An 18272-nucleotide genomic window follows, 5' to 3' on the forward strand; every position below is an offset into this window, starting at 1 on the left:
TGTGATTTGACATTTGCTGCCCCCCCCTCCCACCCTTATCATTTTTACACAGGTTTAAAGTTAACTGTGCTTTTAGACTTGATAAACAGAAATCTAAGCTTATTTTGGTAATATTTCTTTGTATAAATTGTCTTGTGTCTAGTAATGCACTGCTGGGAGAATAGACGACTGGGATGTAGGATACAGCTTTTCACCTGCTGAGTCACCAAATGAGAGATTTTTCAGACAGATGGAATTGCGGTACTGCAGTTGATTCTGAGATTTCTGAGGAAGATGCCAATTAGGGACAGCTACCCTGGCCTTAGGGTGCTCTGGTATCCATTCGGATCATCTGATTTGAAAAAGCTCAGCCCCCTTAGCAGAGATCTACAATAGGATACTGTAGCAAGAACCCTGGGGAGATTATATACAGAAAAAAGTACACATTTATTCACGTCTAAGATTAGAACCAAATGCAACAGCAATTTACCTAGTACAGCTTTTCAGCCCATAATATGGCTGCAGTTGTGGTTTATCAGACAGACAGATTCAAAACGACAAAGGCGCTGGTATTTTTAAAACTGAACATATCCCTCATAGGTACAGTGACTCAAGGCCAACATCTGAATTCATTCTAGAACACAACCCCCCCACAAACACACACAAAGAACACATCCCAATACATAGATATGCCCTGACTGCACTATAAGCGAAAGCCACAGTAAGCCCTAAAGGACACTGCTTATTTATAAACTGGATCAAACAAGACACAATTTATGTTTCTTGAAGAGAACTTGAATCACGTAGACCTCCGGACCCTAAATCCAGTCCTCAAATCCCAGCTCCTTTGCTACCAACTGGTCTTGTTTTCAAGATACCAAATAATATTCCTGAAAGATACTCAAATCTAGTTATTAGTACAGAAAAATTAGAACCTGCCGAGGGTTCTTGAGGACAGCATTTCAGAACCACCCGGTGTATAGATAGAGAAAAAAGTCCACAGCACTATTTGATTCAGTGGCAAGGCTGATCTTCCAATCCCACCGTTCTGAGGGCTAGGCCATTGCTACTCAAACTACACTGGCTCCTTGTGAAATAAAATAATTCACTACAAGTTAGCCTGTATGATTCACAAGGCCATCTTCAGAGAAAACTCCAGCAGACAAGTGGCCAGCTTTACGGTCTCACACACCTTCCTTAATTCAAGGACCATTCAGTGATTTAAGATACTGTTTCCTTCCTCTCAAGGAGTACGTCGGAAGAGGATGTCTAACTCCACCTTCAAGTTCCTAGGACCACATATCTGGAACAGTCTACCTGCTTATCTGTGACAACTCCCCACACACTGCCTTTTCAGGAAAAGAATAAAGACATATCTCTTCCACCAGTAGTCTCAACTCTTCCCAGTCCTCTTCATCCCCAAACCTGGCAATGTTAAACTCGCTTATTTCTAACACTATATCACAAATGTAACTCATCTTGCTGTAAACCACAATGATTCCTTGTTGAAAATTGCGAGATATAAGAAGTTGTATTGTATTATTTCCTAGCATAGGTGAGCACAGTAGTAGCCTATCTACCTGAACTCTTGTTAGCAGATGTACAAACCAGTGTTTAGAAGTGTTTCTACCAGTCTAAAGAACAGCTAGTCAATCTCTGTCTTAACAAACCATACTGCAGGCCAAAACTTTCAGAGGGCACCCCTCAATGGTTTACACACTGAAACAAAAGCACCTTCCGGTTAAATATGCCAAAAATTAATTCTGTTTTATTGCATGACGTTGCATAAGAAGGGTTACGTTTGGAAATTGTAAGGCATCATGCAATTACCAATGAGCTAATTAGTTGCGGTTTCATAAGATAGGTGGTTACATAGTCTAAGTTTATTAAACCAGTTTCAAAAAAGTACATAAAAAATTTTACACGATGATCATTCAATACCGTTCACACGCCTGTACCTTTCCCTGTTAAAAAGTGCATTCAAAAGATATGGTACTGGAAAGTCACTCTGTCCATAAACTGTAGGGCTGCTACCATGAATAAGTTGGGAGAAACTAGAAATCATGCGATGGGATTACAGAGATCATGTTTTCAAATGCAAACTTTCTTGAAATTGGTTTTAGATCCCATACTTAAAAATTTAGCACAGTTGATATATCAATATTCTTAAAAAAAAAAAAAAGAAAAAAAAAAGAGCTTTTAGAACCAAATATTTAACAAACAAAAGTCAAACGAGTTCAAGTTATGCACGCTGAGTTATCAAATAACTGAGTGGACTTAATATTCCCAACAGAATGCACCAATGCAATTTTGGCATTAGTCAATGTATTGTGAGAGCCAGCGGAAACCTTCTCCATAGCCTTCTCTCTTTAGCACGCTGCACATGAAGACTTCCAGGGGTCTGGCATTTAGCTCCTTTAGTGAGATGTTTCCCTAGAAATTGAAAGAGACCAAATAAGTCCCAGCAAATTTTACAAAATAACCTTTTACAAACTCATAACTTATGAAGAAAAATATTAAAAATTGTTTTATATGCAGAACACACCTGTGCCCAAGACCAGCTTAAGCCAGCTTTGGTCTTTTGGGCACACCTTTGGGGGGCTATGCAATGGGGGGGGGAGGGGAAATGTTTAGCCTGAAGAAAGACTAAACAAATTGCAGCTCTACACTCTAGAGCAGGGGTGTCCAATGTCGGTCCTCGAGGGCCGCAGTCCAGTCGGATTTTCAGGATTTCCCCAATGAATATGCATTGAAAGCAGTGCATGCACATAGATCTCATGCATATTCATTGGGGAAATCCTGAAAACCCGACTGGATTGCGGCCCTCGAGGACTGACATTGGACACCCCTGCTCTAGAGGAACGCAGGGAAAGGGGGAACATGATTGAGACATTTAAATACATCACAGGACGTGTCGAGGGGGAAGACGACATCTTCTTTCTCAAAGGACCCTCGGTCACAAGGGGACACCCGCTCAAACTCAGAGGAGGGAAATTTAATGGTGACACCAGGAAGTATTTCTTCACAGAAAGAGTAGTAGATCACTGGAACAAGCTTCCAGTGCAGGTGATCAAGGCCACCAGCGTGCTTGACTTTAAGAATAAATGGGACATCCACGTGGGATCCTTACGAGGGTTGAGAAAAGGAACCAGGACATTAGCACTCAGACTTAATGGGGGGGATCAGTAGAGTGGGCAGACTTGATGGGCTATAGCCCTTTTCTGCCGTCATCTTTCTATGTTTCTATGCACCATCACCGGCTTAAGAAACACTAGGGTTTAACTTTATCTATAGACTCAGAACTGCTAACTACTTGGTTTGTGGAACTGAATACACAGATTGAATGTTGCTTTTGCTGTTGTCACTGTCTATGTTTAGATCTGCTATCTGGCAAGCCTACACGTTGCTTATCCAAGGAGGTGCTTAATACCATTACTATCCAGATAGGAGAAAAGCAATAGACACTATTTTCAGCCACATTTTTTTATGTATGTATAAAACAAATTCTAAAGCATTACAGACATACTTAATATTAAAAGTAATGAGTTTAAATGGCTCCAGACTAATGGAACAATAAAAAAGAGAAATGTATTGTTTGAGGACTGGAGGAAATTAAGGTAGCCAAATTAAAAGTGCAATAAAATTGAAACTAAAAATACAGTTTGAAGACTTGGCAAAGCAGAATTCTAAAATAATTCAGAAGCACTGGAGGGAATGAAGAACGATGCACTAATTTACCTTTCCCGTCGTCTGGCCATAGAGTCCAAACATCTCCCTTAACTTCTCTTCACTGATGGCTTCTGGTCTGTCGATTTTATTGCCAAGAACTAGGATAGGCACGTTAGCAATTGTTTCGTCTGTCATTAGTGCCTATAAGGGAACACAAAGAATTTCATCAGCAACAGAAATGTGGCATTTCCACACTCTGCACCTTTGAAGGGGGAAAAAAAAAAGAAAAAGGATTCAAGCTAGAAAAAATTAAAAGCTGGTTATTTTAGAAGCCCTATTCACAAAATGCAGGTGTAAATACCAGCATTTACACTTGCATATCTAATGAACGTAGAAAACCTGATTTTAGAAAGTTGGGATTTATACATGTAAATTGTGAATATGTGCAGTTTTGGGCAAGGTTCAGGTGGGACAAAGATATAAACATACATTCCCCATTTCAGAAGGGGAATATGCATATTTAAGAACATAAGAAACGCCCTCACCGGATCAGACCGAGGTCCATCTTGTCCGGTGATCCGCACACGCGGTGGCCCATTTAGGTACTCCTTTTTGGAGACCCGGAATTACCGTATCCCTCAATATGATATGCAAGAAGGTGTGCATCCAACTTGCTCTTGAACCCCAGTACAGTAGTCTCTGCCACAACCTCCTCCGGGAGCGCATTCCAAGCACCCACCACACGCTGTGTGAAACAGAATTTCCTGACGTTTGTCCTAAACCTGCTGCCACTCAGTTTCAGGCTATGACCTCTTGTCCGTGTCACCTCTGAATATTTCAGCAATGGTGCCTCCTGGTCTATTTTATCAAATCCTTTTAATATTTTAAAGGTCTCTATCAAATCCCCTCTCAGTCTTCTCTTCTCAAGGGTAAACAGTCCCAGCCTCCTGAGCACCATGATTTTTCTTTTAACTTATTCTTATGGAATAAAAACAAGCATAACAACAGTAACAACATCCCCTCCAAGACCCACCTACCCTTCTTTAACCCTATACCCAAGGTATGAAGTGAGGTCCAGATATCAATGTACCATCATGATGTATAGCGGTAGTACCAGATGCTTAAAAGAATGCATAGCGATGACAAAACCTCCATGGTGGAGGCTCTCAAGCTCACAAGCATCCCAGATTTTATGAAGTTTAGCTGTCAATGTTGGCATGTGAAAATAAAGTCCATTTTTTGTGTTATCTGAACTATGGAGAGCAGGGAGGGCTGTTTCCAAGCTTGTGTTAAGGCGAGGACCATGATCAATGCTGGCATTTACCGTATTTTCACTCATATACCGCGCACCCGTGTAAAACGCGCACACGGGTATAGTGCACGGGAAACTGTAATTTATGTAAAGAAATTTTTATATACCGCGCATGCCGCCCCAACTCTCCTCTCCCCCTTGAAGTCCTGTCCCCACCCTGAAAGCCTGATGCCTCCCCCTGACGTCCGATTCACCCCCCCCCCGCAGGACCGCTCGTACCCCCACCCCGAAGGACCGCTCGCACTCGCACCCCCACCCCGAAGGACCGCTCGCACCCCCACAGCCTCCCCACCCCCCCCCCCATCATGGAGAAGCTGCCTATGGTTGTCCTGCTACTTTCTCTGCTGGCGTGCCCGCCCCTTCTCTGAGCCCTGCATCTGCGCTGCTTCCTCTTCCGGCGGTCCCGCCCTTTCTCTGACGTCGGGGTGGGGGTGCGAGCGGTCCTGCGGGGTGAATCGGACGTTGGGGGGGGGGAGGAACTATGTAAAAAAAAAAATGTGTACAATGCGCTCACGAATATAACGCGCATGGTTATACTCGGTTTGTAAAATCGTGTATAACGCGCGCGTTATATGTGTGAAAATACGGTAAACTTGCTCCTGAGCATGTTCAGATTTTGCAAAATTGCTCTACAGCATTGTTTAGGGGAAGTTGCCTCTTTTATGTATATTAGCGTTTATATAAAATCGCTCTTTGTTGCAACATCAGTGTGGTGTACATCCCTTTATCCATCTCCCCCACAGGTGCCGATTTCAGGCTCTGTACCTAACTGGGAGAATACAGATGACTAGGTTTCCAAAATGACAAGACATTTACATATCTAAGTGTCCACACATACATCTAGTTTCTTAAAAATACCAAACATTTATCGTATTGTGCCCCCTCGCCCGGGAGGGCTTCAAGAATGTCTTCATTAAGCCACTGCACTGGGGAAGCACTGTATATTGCAACACTGGATCTCAGCAGTGTCACCATCAATACCGCAATGGCATTCCCTGATCACGCAAGCTGCTATGGAATGGAGATTGGTCACAGATAGACTCTCCAAGAGGACGCCGCTTTATTGCTATCTGGGAACCCTTCTGGGCTACGCTGACAGCTGTAGCCCATAATCGACTCTTGAACTTATGATGTGTGGTGTGGACTCTTTGCTATTCTTTTAGTCAGCAGTTGTCTATTGTATGAAGCTCCCCTGGCACAGAAGGGATGGGTGGAGAGATGGGAGTCTAGTTTGCTGGTTTAAAACAAATAATTCTCAGTTCTATGCCATTGTTCCAGGAGTTGGGGGCCTCAGTTTAACCTTTTTCTGTTTTTCGGCCTGGTTTGTTGCCCCGTTTGGCTTGTTATTGTAATGTCATTCTTTTCTGTTTGGAACTGAGTAAAGATGATTAAAAAAACCCCACCAAACATACATGTGTAAGTGTGTCACCTAGCTATCTCCACTGATATTTAAAACATTGAAAAAGTAGGTGCTGCTGCTCATTGCCAAAAATGGGTTCTATACGGGCAAATCTTTTCTAACATATTAAATATTTATCAATGATCTAGAGATGGGAATAACTAGTGAGATAATTAAATTTGTTGATGACACAAAGTTGTAAAATCACAAGAGCTTTGTGAAAAATTGCAAGAGGACTTTGTGAGACTGGAAGACTGGGTGTCAAAATGGCAGATGGTGTTTAATGTGAGCAAGTGCAAAGGGATGCATGTGGGAAAGAGGAATCCAAACTATAGCTACTTGATGTAGGGTTCCACGTTAGGAGTCACTGCCCAGGAAAATTATCGTTGAGGATACGTTGAAACCCTCAGCTCAATGTGTGGCAGCAGCTAAGAAAACAAATAGAATGTCAGGAATTATCAGGAAAACAAAGATGAAAATGTTATAATGCCCTTGTATTGCTCTATGGTATGGCCACACCTCAAATACTCTGGCAATTCTGGTTGCCATATCTCAAAAAAGATATAGCGGAATTAGAAAAGTTACAGAGAAGGGCGACAAAAATAATGGGACGAATGCCCTGTGAGGAAAGGCTAAAGTGGTTAGGACTCTTCAGCTTGGATAAGAGAAGCTCAGGGGGTGATATGATAGAGGTCTATAAAATAATGAGTGGAGTAGAAAGCGGAGATGTGAATCTTTCCAAAAATACTAGGGCTAGGGAACATGCAATGAAGCTACTAAGTAGTAGATTTAAAACAAATCGGAGAAAATATTTTGTTCACACAATGTGTAATTAAACTCTGGATTTTGTTGCCAGAGCATGTGGTGAAATCAGATAGCTTAGCGGGTTTTAAAAAGGTTTGGATAATTTCCTAAAAGGGAAGTCCATAGGCCATTATTGAGACGACTTGGGCAAATCCACTGCTAATTCCTAGGATAAGCAGCATAAAATCTGTTTTACTACTTGGGATCTAGCTAGGTACTTGGGACCTGGGTTGGCCACTATTGGAAACAGGATACTGGGCTTGATGGACCTTCGGTCTGTACCAGTACAACAGCTCTTATGTTATGTGAGCCAAGTATTGGACAATTGAGCCACTGTGACATCACTGATGAAGTTGGCTCTTAGGCATTGGTGGAATGAGGCATTATGACATCACAATCTCAGCCCTGGAATGTTGCTCTATTTGGGTTTCTTCTAGGTGCTTGGGACCTGGGTTGGCCACTGTTGGAAACAGGACACTGGGCTTAATGGACCTTCGGTCTGTACCAGTCTGGCAATTCTTATTTTTATGTTGATGCAGTCCAACTTGGATGTCTCAGTTCTGATTTGAACGTTATTTCAAAAAATTTGCCCCGATGTCTGGTGATAAAACGAGAGGCTAACAGGGGGCCTACACCTGCAGTAATGGACCCAACAAATAATTAATTTTCATCTGCCTATGCTGAACAGTACAAAGTAAATGGAGATCAGACTACAGGAGGACATCATGCAAGTTAACATAAGTAATAGAGGAAGAAGAAAATTATTTAACTGTGAGAAATTGCTATTTAAACAGGAAGAAAGGAAAGCCTCTCAAAAACCTAAGCAAGAGAAGCAGCTGAAGACTAATGTAAAGGCAGTTACATAATGGATAGGATAAATCTAATCTGAGTTTTATATACTGTTGTTATCCCAGAACTGGGTCCAAAACAATTTATAGAAACCAAAGAATATACAATGTCAAAGTTACTAGAACAGTGATAAAATCCAAGTTAAAAATGTCTGAAACAGTTCTGTCTTAAGAGTCTTGTGAAACATTTCATAAGAAGCAATTTATCCAACTGTAAGAGGAAGAATGTGTAGACAGTGGTTAAAGCTACAGCCTCAGCACCCTGAGGTTGTGGGTCAAACCCACGTTGCTCCTTGTGACCTCGGGCAAGTTTCTTTAAAATTTGTTATCTCGCTTATCAAACTTCTAAGTGGCATACAAATGTATGGGTAATACATGCATATCTTATGAACAGGTTAAGGTTCTCAGAGACTAAATGGTGGCGAGCAGGAACAGTACAATGGGAAACAAATGATGTTTCAAAAGTTACAGGGCAGGCAACAAGAGAAAGCATGAGCTTGTAGCAGTGAGATCCAGATGTAGGGAAAAGCAAGCAAGCCATGCACGTGCCTCTCTTGGAACGGGTTGTTTGTTCTCCTCATTAATACATATCCCTAAATTAAAACAGTATTAGAGGAATCCTAATTCATTTACTCACATCAAGTTCTACTTTCGATTCTGCCAGTCTTATATGATCTGCACAATCCACCAGGAACACAATACCATTGATGGCTGGGAGGTAGTTTTTCCACACTCTACGAGCTTATGAAAAACAGAAAAGACTCGTATCAATGAAGGCCAGGCGTTGGAAAAATTTACAGTACAGGCAAACACCCGACTTAAGTACAACTCATATTTAAGAACGCGGCCACAGCTTCATTTGATTTCACTGAGCAATATTCCCAAAGACATAGACTCCTCCACTTCTCCTGCAGCAGATTCAGGAATGATACATGGCCACATTAAGAACAGCGTGTGGTTGTGTATGCTGTACCTTGGAGGGAACACTGGTAGGGACAGTTTGTCATATGCTCAAAGCTGAGGGACGGAGTGCAGGTTCTCAAAAATCAGACAAGCAACGTATTAAGTTAGTTCAATTGTTGACCTTTGTGCATGTACTTTCAAATGAACCAACATGATCAGCATATTATGTTCAGATTATACTAACTGACCTATTAGCAAATTACCTTTGTATCTTGTGTAGGTGAAAGGAGACGTTTGATATTAAGAACTATTACAAATACACTTGAGGTCAGACTTAAATGAAACCGTTTCAAGATACCATAAGAATTTCCAGCATTGCCCCACCCACTATCCAGGCAAAGCTTTGGCTTAACACTTTTAATTAGCTAAAAAACGAAAAGATATCCTTCACTTTGTGATATCTGAGAAGCTTGCTGTGTCATTGAAGCATTTGCTAGCACCAGCTCCTCTGTATGTGCTATGGTGAGGCAGCTCTTGCTTCAAAGCATCAAGTTTATTTAGTTTAATTGGAGAAACAAAGAATTGTAGATGCTGTATGGGCTTGGCAGGCTGTTTAAAAAAGTTCTTCGCACATTTGTTTTGACCTTGCTCTTTTCACAGAAATAAAATGGGTTATATCTTCAAACCATCACTATCTGTCGAGTAAAAGTAGAGCAGTTTTTCAGCCATGCTTATGTGCCTTGAAGGCAAAATGGCGATTGAAAAACTTTGCCTTCTCAAAATTACTTGGAATCTTGATTTTGGAACTTTTTTTTATTTGTACTGCTCCATCATCAATACTGATTATTTTGGGCTTGCTTATGAGGGGGTGCTGAAAAGTTCTCAGGGAATGATGTGGAGCCAAGAAACTTAAAAGTTATTCTACCTATTCACCCCTAAGTTCAACACACTTGGCACATCATGTCGGAAGTTTCTGTAACCCTTCCAAAAAAAATGTTCTGGTCACTGAAATACTGCTCCGCTGCTGCAATCACCTCCAAATCACTCGAAAATGGTTGCCCTTTCAAAAACTCTTTTTAAGGTTTGGAAACAGAAAATAGTCAGAGAGCAAGATCTGGTGAGTACAGTGGATGAAACCCCATCTGCATTAAAACATTAATCATTTTGCCAGCCTTGTGAGCAGGTACATTGTCTTGCAAAAATAGAACTCCTATGTGCAGTTTCTCTCTTCTTTTTTTCAATGCCTTCTTTAATTGGCACAGCAAGTTACAATAGTATTCTGCATTAACAGTTTGGTCCCTTAAAAGATAATCATTGCAACACCTTCCTGATCCCAAAACACTGTGGCCATGACCTATCCTGCCAACTTTTTGGGTCTTGAATTTCCTTGGCCTTGGAGAACCTGTGTACAGCCACTGCATGGACTATTGCTTTGTCTCAGAATCATAGTGGTGTAACCATGCTTCATCAACAATTAACTAGTCGTTCCAAAATGTTAACACCAGCTTGCTGAAAATGCTGCAAAATCAACTTGGAAGTAGCCACTCGACGTCATTTCTCATCAGCATTTAAACATTTGGACACCCATTTGTCCAACAGCTTCTGTATACCCAGCTGCTCGTAAATTATACATCCAATACGTTCCCTAGATATCTGTAGTGTCTCAGCAATTGTTTTAGCTGATTCTTGCCAAAATCAGGTCATGGATATTGTCAATTTCAGGAGTTGAGGTCAATTTTAGGCCTTCTAGACCTTGCTGCATCTTCGGTCTCAAAATCTCCACAATTTTATTTTTTATAATTATTTCTACCATTTTGCCCGGAACTGAAGTCAGGCTTACCAGTCAGTAATTTTCCAGATCTCCCCAGGAACCCTTTAAAAAGAAAATCTGCATAACATTGGCCACCCTCCAATCTTCAGGTACTATAGACTATTTTAGTGACAGCAATGTCAAAACACAGCATTATGATTTTGCAAACTGGCATATTGCAAAAGAAAAGCACTTTTTTCAGCTACAGTGGCAAAATAGCAATCAGAATTTAGGAAGTTGGATAGACTGAGAACTTTTCAGTAGTCCCTCGTAAAGTTAGTGGAATGAATTCCAGGCAAGCAGGTCCTGCTCCTGGATCTTCCGAGATGGATCCCCTGATCTGAACTTTTGCAGCTGCTTCACACATTGATGCTTAACCCTCCCTTGCCCAAGATACAAAATAAATACCTGTAAAAACCTCCAATTGCACCACTGAAAGGCAATATATCAAATCCCATTCCCTTTCTCCCCCTCCTCTGATGGGCTCAGTAGACTAATAATAATAATAATAATAATAAATGTGTTTTTATATATCGCCATACCCGGGAGTTCTAAGCGGTTTTTTATATACCGCCATACCCGGGAGTTCTAAGCGGTTCACAACAATTGGATAAGATACAAACAGTACAAGTTATTTAAAAGACAGAAATTTGAAAGCAACTAATAGAAGAAATACATAAATTATAAAATATATGCAGTATAAAAAATGCAGAGAATTTTACATAGCAAGATAAAAATATAAAAAAAGTGTTAAGGCCCTAGCCTATTAAATAATTGAGTTTGTATCTGTATTCTAAAATCCAGGTAAGAGGCTTCTATAACACACACCGATCAAGCCAAAAATTTAATTTGGCTGCCTGAAAGGCAAAGATTCTTTCACAAAACCTTTTATACTGGCAAAATTTAACTGAGGGATAGGCGAACAGATGTAATCGTCGAGAACTCTTGTTTGTATAACTCAGATTAAAATGAGAGTTTAGGTAGCTCGGAGGAGCAGCACAGGTTTACAGAGATTACTTTAAGATCAAGTTTCAAATTTATTAAAAATTTGATTAATCGCTTATTCAAAATTCTAAGCGATGCACAAAAAGTAAAATTACAAATTTCAGGGGGGGGGGGGACAAAATAAACAATTATGACTAACCAGACAGAATATACCAAATAAAAGGGAAAAAAACTGAGAAATACAAATTGTTGATAGTAAAATAAGACAAAAAAAAAACCCCAACAGGAAGGGTAAAAGCGGTAAACTTAAAATAAAATTCATTAGAGGCTCCTAATCTAGCTTTCTAGCAGTCAAATGCATCTTTAAAAAGAAAGCATTTTAACTTGCTCTTGAATCTGTCAATCTTGAATCTGTCAAGGTTCCCTTAAATAAATGGGGAGGGAATTCCACGTTTGGGGAGCTGTGACGAAGAAGATAAATTGACGCTGTGTATTAATGTTTTTGAGAGAGGGAACACTTAATAAATGTTGGTCGTTCGACCTAAGTAATCTTGCTGGAGTGTAAGGAATCAAGAGTCTATGAATGAAGGCAGGGGTTTTATAAAGGAGGGACTGTCATTTCAAAACTGTACTCAAATCATTTTTGCTCAATAGTTAAACACTACACATTTTCTGTTATTGTGCCCTTACTGATGCCACAGCAGACAGAACGCAAAGGCAAGCTTGACTGACACAAAATTGGTCCGCAAGAAAGGGGGCATGAGGGACAGCAGCACATTCAGGTATCACCAATCACCAAATTTAAGTTTCCACAGTATTACAAAAGTTGAATTGCTTATCCTGAAATCCAGCATGGTGCCCAAGGAACAGCCTGCCTAATTTAAGGCAAACACATTTTCTATTTCACTGTATGTTTCACATAAAAAAAAATATTCCTTACCTTGGGCATGTCCACCCAGATCAAAAGTAGTAAAAGTCATACCAGCAATTGTCAGCTCTTCTGAGGCTAGAATGAAAAACAAATATATTTCTTTATCAAATTTACACCTGTAGATTGCTTTAGGGCTCCTTTTACTACGCACTATGCGACTAGAACTAACGCCAGCTCAATGTTAGCGTCTAGCGCGCGCTATTCCAAGTGTTAAAACCCTAACGCAGCTTAGTAAAAGGAGCCCTTAGTGTATTGGCTGGAAAATGTCTGTGTTCCTTGAACAGAAATACAATTTGATATTTTTATTCTGTTTTCTAAATCTGATGACATGCTTACTGTCCCTCCCCTCCCCCTGGAATATGCAGAAGCTTTTTGCTCACTATCGATATTAAATTGTTCTAACACACCTGCGCTAAACAGCTACTGCTAACAAAGCCAGTCAGTGCAGTACAAATGTCACACTAGCAACTTAACACAGGTAGGCAGATGCTGTGGGCATGACAGGAATGTTGTGTCTCAAAGTTTAAATCAGGTCTTAAAGCTTTCCTTTTCAAAGACTCTTTTGTTATCTAAAATTATGACACTTTCATCTAAAAATATGTTCTCTTCTCTCCCTCCTGGGCTGCTCCTTACCCCTTTCCTTTTGTGTCAAGTACATCTGTCCATTGTTTTTAACAAGGGTTTTGATCACATGTTTTGGGCCTGTCCCGCAATCCAACAGTTTTGGAGACATCTGGGCCTATATACCACATCGCTTTGGGGAAGGCGATGGCTTCCGCAACCGAGGGCGTTATTTGGATTTTATAATATAGCTTCGCCCAAACCCAGGGGAATGTCAGCATTTATCTCCAGAGCCCTTTTGATGGGAAAAAAAGCCATCCTCACCAACTGGCTCTCCCGTGATCCCCCGTCATATGCACCATGGAGATCCCTAATGATAGTGCACGCAACACTGGAGAGACGCATGGTGGGAGACTTGACTCTTGGCCCGGGTCGCAAATTTTGTCAGGTGTGGGAGCACTTCTGGCAGGACCTCACACCGCGTGCTCGCAGTAGACTTTTGAATCTTTAAGATTTTATTCCCACTCTCAGCTGTTGGACTGGCCATGGATTCTTGGGGAGGGGGGGGATGGGAGGGGAACTGATTATATTGTTGAAAATGTTATTTCCTGAATGGTACTACTGTTTGTATTTGCTTCTTACTGCTAGAATAATAAAAATCATTTAAACATAACAAGCGTTTTGCATCTCCCCTATTTTTTTTTTTTTGTATATTTTTGTAAAATTTGTATGAAAACTGCTTAGGTAGGCTTCAATAAGCATTATATCAAACATAATAAAACTTGAAACTTAAGTAGCCAGGTCCAGTGCTATTATGGGGTAGAATGTTTTGTGTTAACACAATGAAAGTGCAGATAGCTCACCAGAATACAGTGTTGACACTATAGGAATCGATTTTCAACTGGCTGTTAATTCTAGACATTCTGGTTACAAGAGCCAGTTGTCACAGAATCTCTCCCAATGTGCGTTTCCTCTCTATAATCATAGAACATGGATAAAGGCTACAGAAGTTATGGTGTCTGGGATAAACATACCTGGCACCAAAGGTGCTTTTATTGAAGAAAACTGAAAAGTTATTCAGTCCTTATAGAAAGCTTTTTAGAGTGAAAAGATGCCCTAGTGGCAATGCACTGTTATGGAGGAAGACCTGGCATGGTAGGACAGGAGCTGCTGCTGCTGGGTGATGCACACACTGTCCCTGGGTAAAGTCACTGCACAGTGGTGATGCCTATTGGATGGAATTATATAAACCTCTCCAAGGTAGGGATCTAGAACAGGGGCAAATGTACAGGAAAATGAAAGATCACAGCACAAGATCCCATTTCTAGTTCCCACCAAACCTGGGGGAGGAGCAAGGTAACAACCAACTGATTATAGTGAGTTTTTCATAAGGATTTCTGCTCCAAAGGCACCTTTTATTCTTAAATTAACCTCTTACTACCATTCATTTAATGATTTTTTCTTCCAGAAATAAAGAGAGTAGACTGGGTATCTTAAGGCCAACAGTTTTGGGAGATGGAGAAAGTGAAATTTGACATTTGACTGAATGGCTAAGATAGCTTCTTCCTAAAAAAGAAAATGTCCTTTCATGGAAGTCCTTAAACTTCCAAACCCCTGACTGCAGAAAGGCTTACACACAGAACTACATTTGGACAGTGCAATACCACAATTGTTATAAAGGCAAAAGACTTTACTTACTGGGATGTAATGTGGGAACATGCTGTCCCAATCTGTCATCTTTTAACATGTGTAGCAGCGTGGTCTTTCCAGCATTATCCAATCCCAGAAATACTAATTTACCTGACTTCTTATACAATCCTAAAAAGAAATAAAATACATTTTGGTAAACAAATACAGGGATTGCAGATTTAGGTCTATGGAAAAAGGGGAACAGTCCAGGGCACCTTAAGACTAGTCAAGGCTTTAGAGCTAAAACAGAATTTGAAACTTGGCACTTGACTAATAAGCTACTGGCAATGCTGCATTGTTAATACTTACACACTATTCTGCACATCACCTGCAGGTGTCCTGGTGGTGTTTATCTGCTGAGGCAGATCACTTTTCTATATCATTCAGTATCACATACAGTAAAATCTTGGATTGCAAGTAATTTGGTTTGCAAGTGTTTTGCAAAACATTTTATTAAATTTTAACTTGATAAACAAGCAATGTCTTGCAATACAAGTACATATAGTATACACACATCACATCATCACAAGTGAGCGACTGTTCTAAACGAGTGAGGTCTTGCAATACAAATACATACAGTATTTTGTATTAATGTTTTTGGATTGTGGAACAAATAGTCTGAGTTTCCATTATTTCTTATGGGGAAATTCACTTTGATATATGAGTGTTTTGGATTACAAGCATGGTTTCGGAACAAATTATGCTCGCAAACCAAGGTTTTACTGTACTTTCAACCAAGGAGGGGAGGTGCCATGCACTGAGTAGGAGATAGGTTGTGCTGTTGATTTATATTTCTGTAAACTTTTTATCTTGATTCTGCCTTGCCAAGAAATATTTCCCTCCAGATACAGACTATCAATGGCAGCCGCAGTGGCAGTGGCTTGGGGAAGGGCAGGGAGAAAGAAAGAAAGGGGGCAGGCAGGGAAACAGAAGGAAAGAAGAGAAACAGAAAAAACGAAAGGGGGCATGAAGAGAGAAAGAAAGAAAGGTCAGGGAGAGAGGAAGAAAAAGTTGGGGGAGGGAATGAGGTTTGGAGGAGAGGAAGCATACAGGCTGAAAGAAAGATTGGATGCACAGTCAGAAGAAGAAAGTGCAACCAGAGACTCATGAAATCACCAGACAAGGTAGGAAAAATGATTTTATTTTAAATTTAGTGATCAAAATGTGTCTGAATTTATATCTGCTGTCTATATTTTACAATATGGTCCCCTTTTACTAAACCGCAATAGTGGTTTTTAGCGCAGGGAGCCTATGAGCGTCGAGAGCAGCGCTGGGCATTCAGCGCAGCTTCCTGCGCTAAAAACTGCTATTGTGGTTTAGTAAAAAGGGAGGGGGTGGGTATTTGTCTATTTTTGTATGGTTGTTATTGAGGTGACAGTGCATAGAGTCATCTGCTTTGACCTATTTGAAAATCCCCGGAATAGGAATGATAATTAACAATTCTATGCGTACAGTGTGTGTTGTGTTTTTTTTTAATTTTATTGTTGGTAGATCATTTTGACTTGGTCATTTTAAAAGTAGCTCACGAGTCAAAAAAGTGTGGGCACCTCTGTTCTAGAAGGTTCTATTCCATCACTGAAAAATATTTGTTTCCTGCCAATTATTAAGATGACGTATTAGGTCAACGGACCAACAATACCGTTCAGCAGATAATTTGGACAATGATCTTAGAAGATCCAGGTGTGGAGGAAGAGGACAACAGGGCCCCTGCGGTTGGCATCATTTGCATTTCTGCAAGACTGATAAGGTTAATGCTTGTATTTCAAAAATATAGCTTCATATTTACAGGGCAGAAGACATCAAAAACTCAGAACGCCATTAAGGCTTTCCTTGCTATGCATCAAAAGACTGTTCTTGGTGCATCATTTGTGCTGTTTCCCTGCAAACGTTTAGTTATATAAGCTAGCACCGAGCATATGTTCTTTGTAATAAAACAGCTAAGGAGTGTGTTTGCTAATCAAAGGGTCACTGGAATCCATGGTGTTTTGGACTTTAGATTGTGTAATTCAGGGGAGCTCGGACTAAAGAGGACTGTGAGGAATTGCAAAGAGACTTGAACAAACTAGGGGAATGGGTGACAAAATGGCAAATGAAGTTCAACATTGAGAAATGTAAAGTATTGCATGTGGGAAGCAGAAACCCGAGGTATAACTATACGATGGGAGGGATGTTATTGAATGAGAGTACCCAAGAGAGGGACTTGGGGGTAATGGTGGACAGGTCAGTGCGCAGCGGCTGCTAAGAGAGCGAATAGAATGCTAGGTATAATCAAGAAGGGTATTACAAACAGAACGAAAGAAGTTATCCTGCCGCTGTATCGGGCGATGGTGCGCCCACACCTGGAATACTGCGTCCAGTTTTGGTCGCCATACCTTAAGAAGGATATGGCGTTACTCGAGAGAATTAAGAGAAGAGCGACACGTCTGATAAAAGGGATGGAAAACCTTTCATACGCTGAGAGATTGGAGAAACTGGGTCTCTTTTTCCTGGAGACGAGGAGACTTAGAGGGGATATGATAGAGACTTATAAAATCATGAGGGGCATGGAGAGAGTGGAGAGGGACAGATTCTTCAAACTTTCAAAAAATAAAAGAACAAGAGGGCATTCGGAAAAGTTGAAAGAGGACAGATTCAATACAAATGCCAGGAAGTTCTTCTTTACCCAACGTGTGGTGGACATTTGGAATGCGCTTCCAGAGGACGTTATAGGGCAGAATACAGTACTGGGATTTAAGAGAGGATTGGACATTTTCCTGCTGGAAAAGGGAATAGAAGGGTATAAATAGAGGATTACTGCTCAGGTCCTGGACCTGTTGGGCCGCCGCGTGAGCGGACTGCTGGGCAAGATCAGGTCTGACCCAGCAGAGGCATTGCTTATGTTCTTATGACTTTTCCGATTGCCAAATTAAGCCTAATTATTAGATATACTTTATGCAAATCTTTTTCATTCCCATCAAAAATTTGCTAGAGGTCTATTGGAATAATAGGTTTGGGGTTTTTTTGCTTTATTGTTTTAAGACTTTTTTTCTTCCTTTTGTATGGAAGCTCATACTCACATTGTTGAAAGAAGATGTTATCTCCCTTGTATAGTGTGTAAACTAATTTAACACACACCTTCAACAAAGGCTCTTACTGTCCTGGGAATTCATAGGTATTCCCAAATGAAGCATGTCAAACTGGGATTTTGGGCAGCTTTTTGCTCTTTTTATTCCATTTACAATACAGTACTGCCCCGAAATTTGCAGGGGTTATGTTCCAGGAGTGACCGCAAATTGAGAAAAAAATGCGAATATTGGAGGCAGGAGAGGGCTGCAGGGGTGGCAGTGGCGGATGCTCCGAGTGCTGATGTAGGCGGTGGCACTTGCGGTTCCGACCCGGGCTCGGATCGCAGGTCAGGCAGAGCGGATTAGCGATGTCGCAGG

The 18272-nt window shown here is 40.8% G+C and overlaps 1 protein-coding gene across 1 annotated transcript in view; it reads right to left on the minus strand.

The window, feature by feature from the left end:
• Positions 1-407: 407 nt before the first annotated feature.
• The window catches only part of SAR1B (secretion associated Ras related GTPase 1B), a 38934-nt gene continuing 21069 nt past the window's right edge, over positions 408-18272 (minus strand). The window contains exons 3-7 of the mRNA XM_033927311.1: positions 14860-14979; positions 12610-12675; positions 8649-8752; positions 3718-3849; positions 408-2412 (exon numbers count right to left, since the gene is read on the minus strand). Of these exons, the coding sequence (XP_033783202.1) occupies positions 2296-2412; positions 3718-3849; positions 8649-8752; positions 12610-12675; positions 14860-14979 (539 nt within the window). The 3' untranslated portion in view covers positions 408-2295. The remainder of the gene's footprint in view (positions 2413-3717; positions 3850-8648; positions 8753-12609; positions 12676-14859; positions 14980-18272) is intronic.

The sequence above is a fragment of the Geotrypetes seraphini genome, chromosome 18, assembly GCF_902459505.1.
Source record: "Geotrypetes seraphini chromosome 18, aGeoSer1.1, whole genome shotgun sequence".
NCBI classification, from domain to species: Eukaryota; Metazoa; Chordata; class Amphibia; order Gymnophiona; family Dermophiidae; genus Geotrypetes; species Geotrypetes seraphini.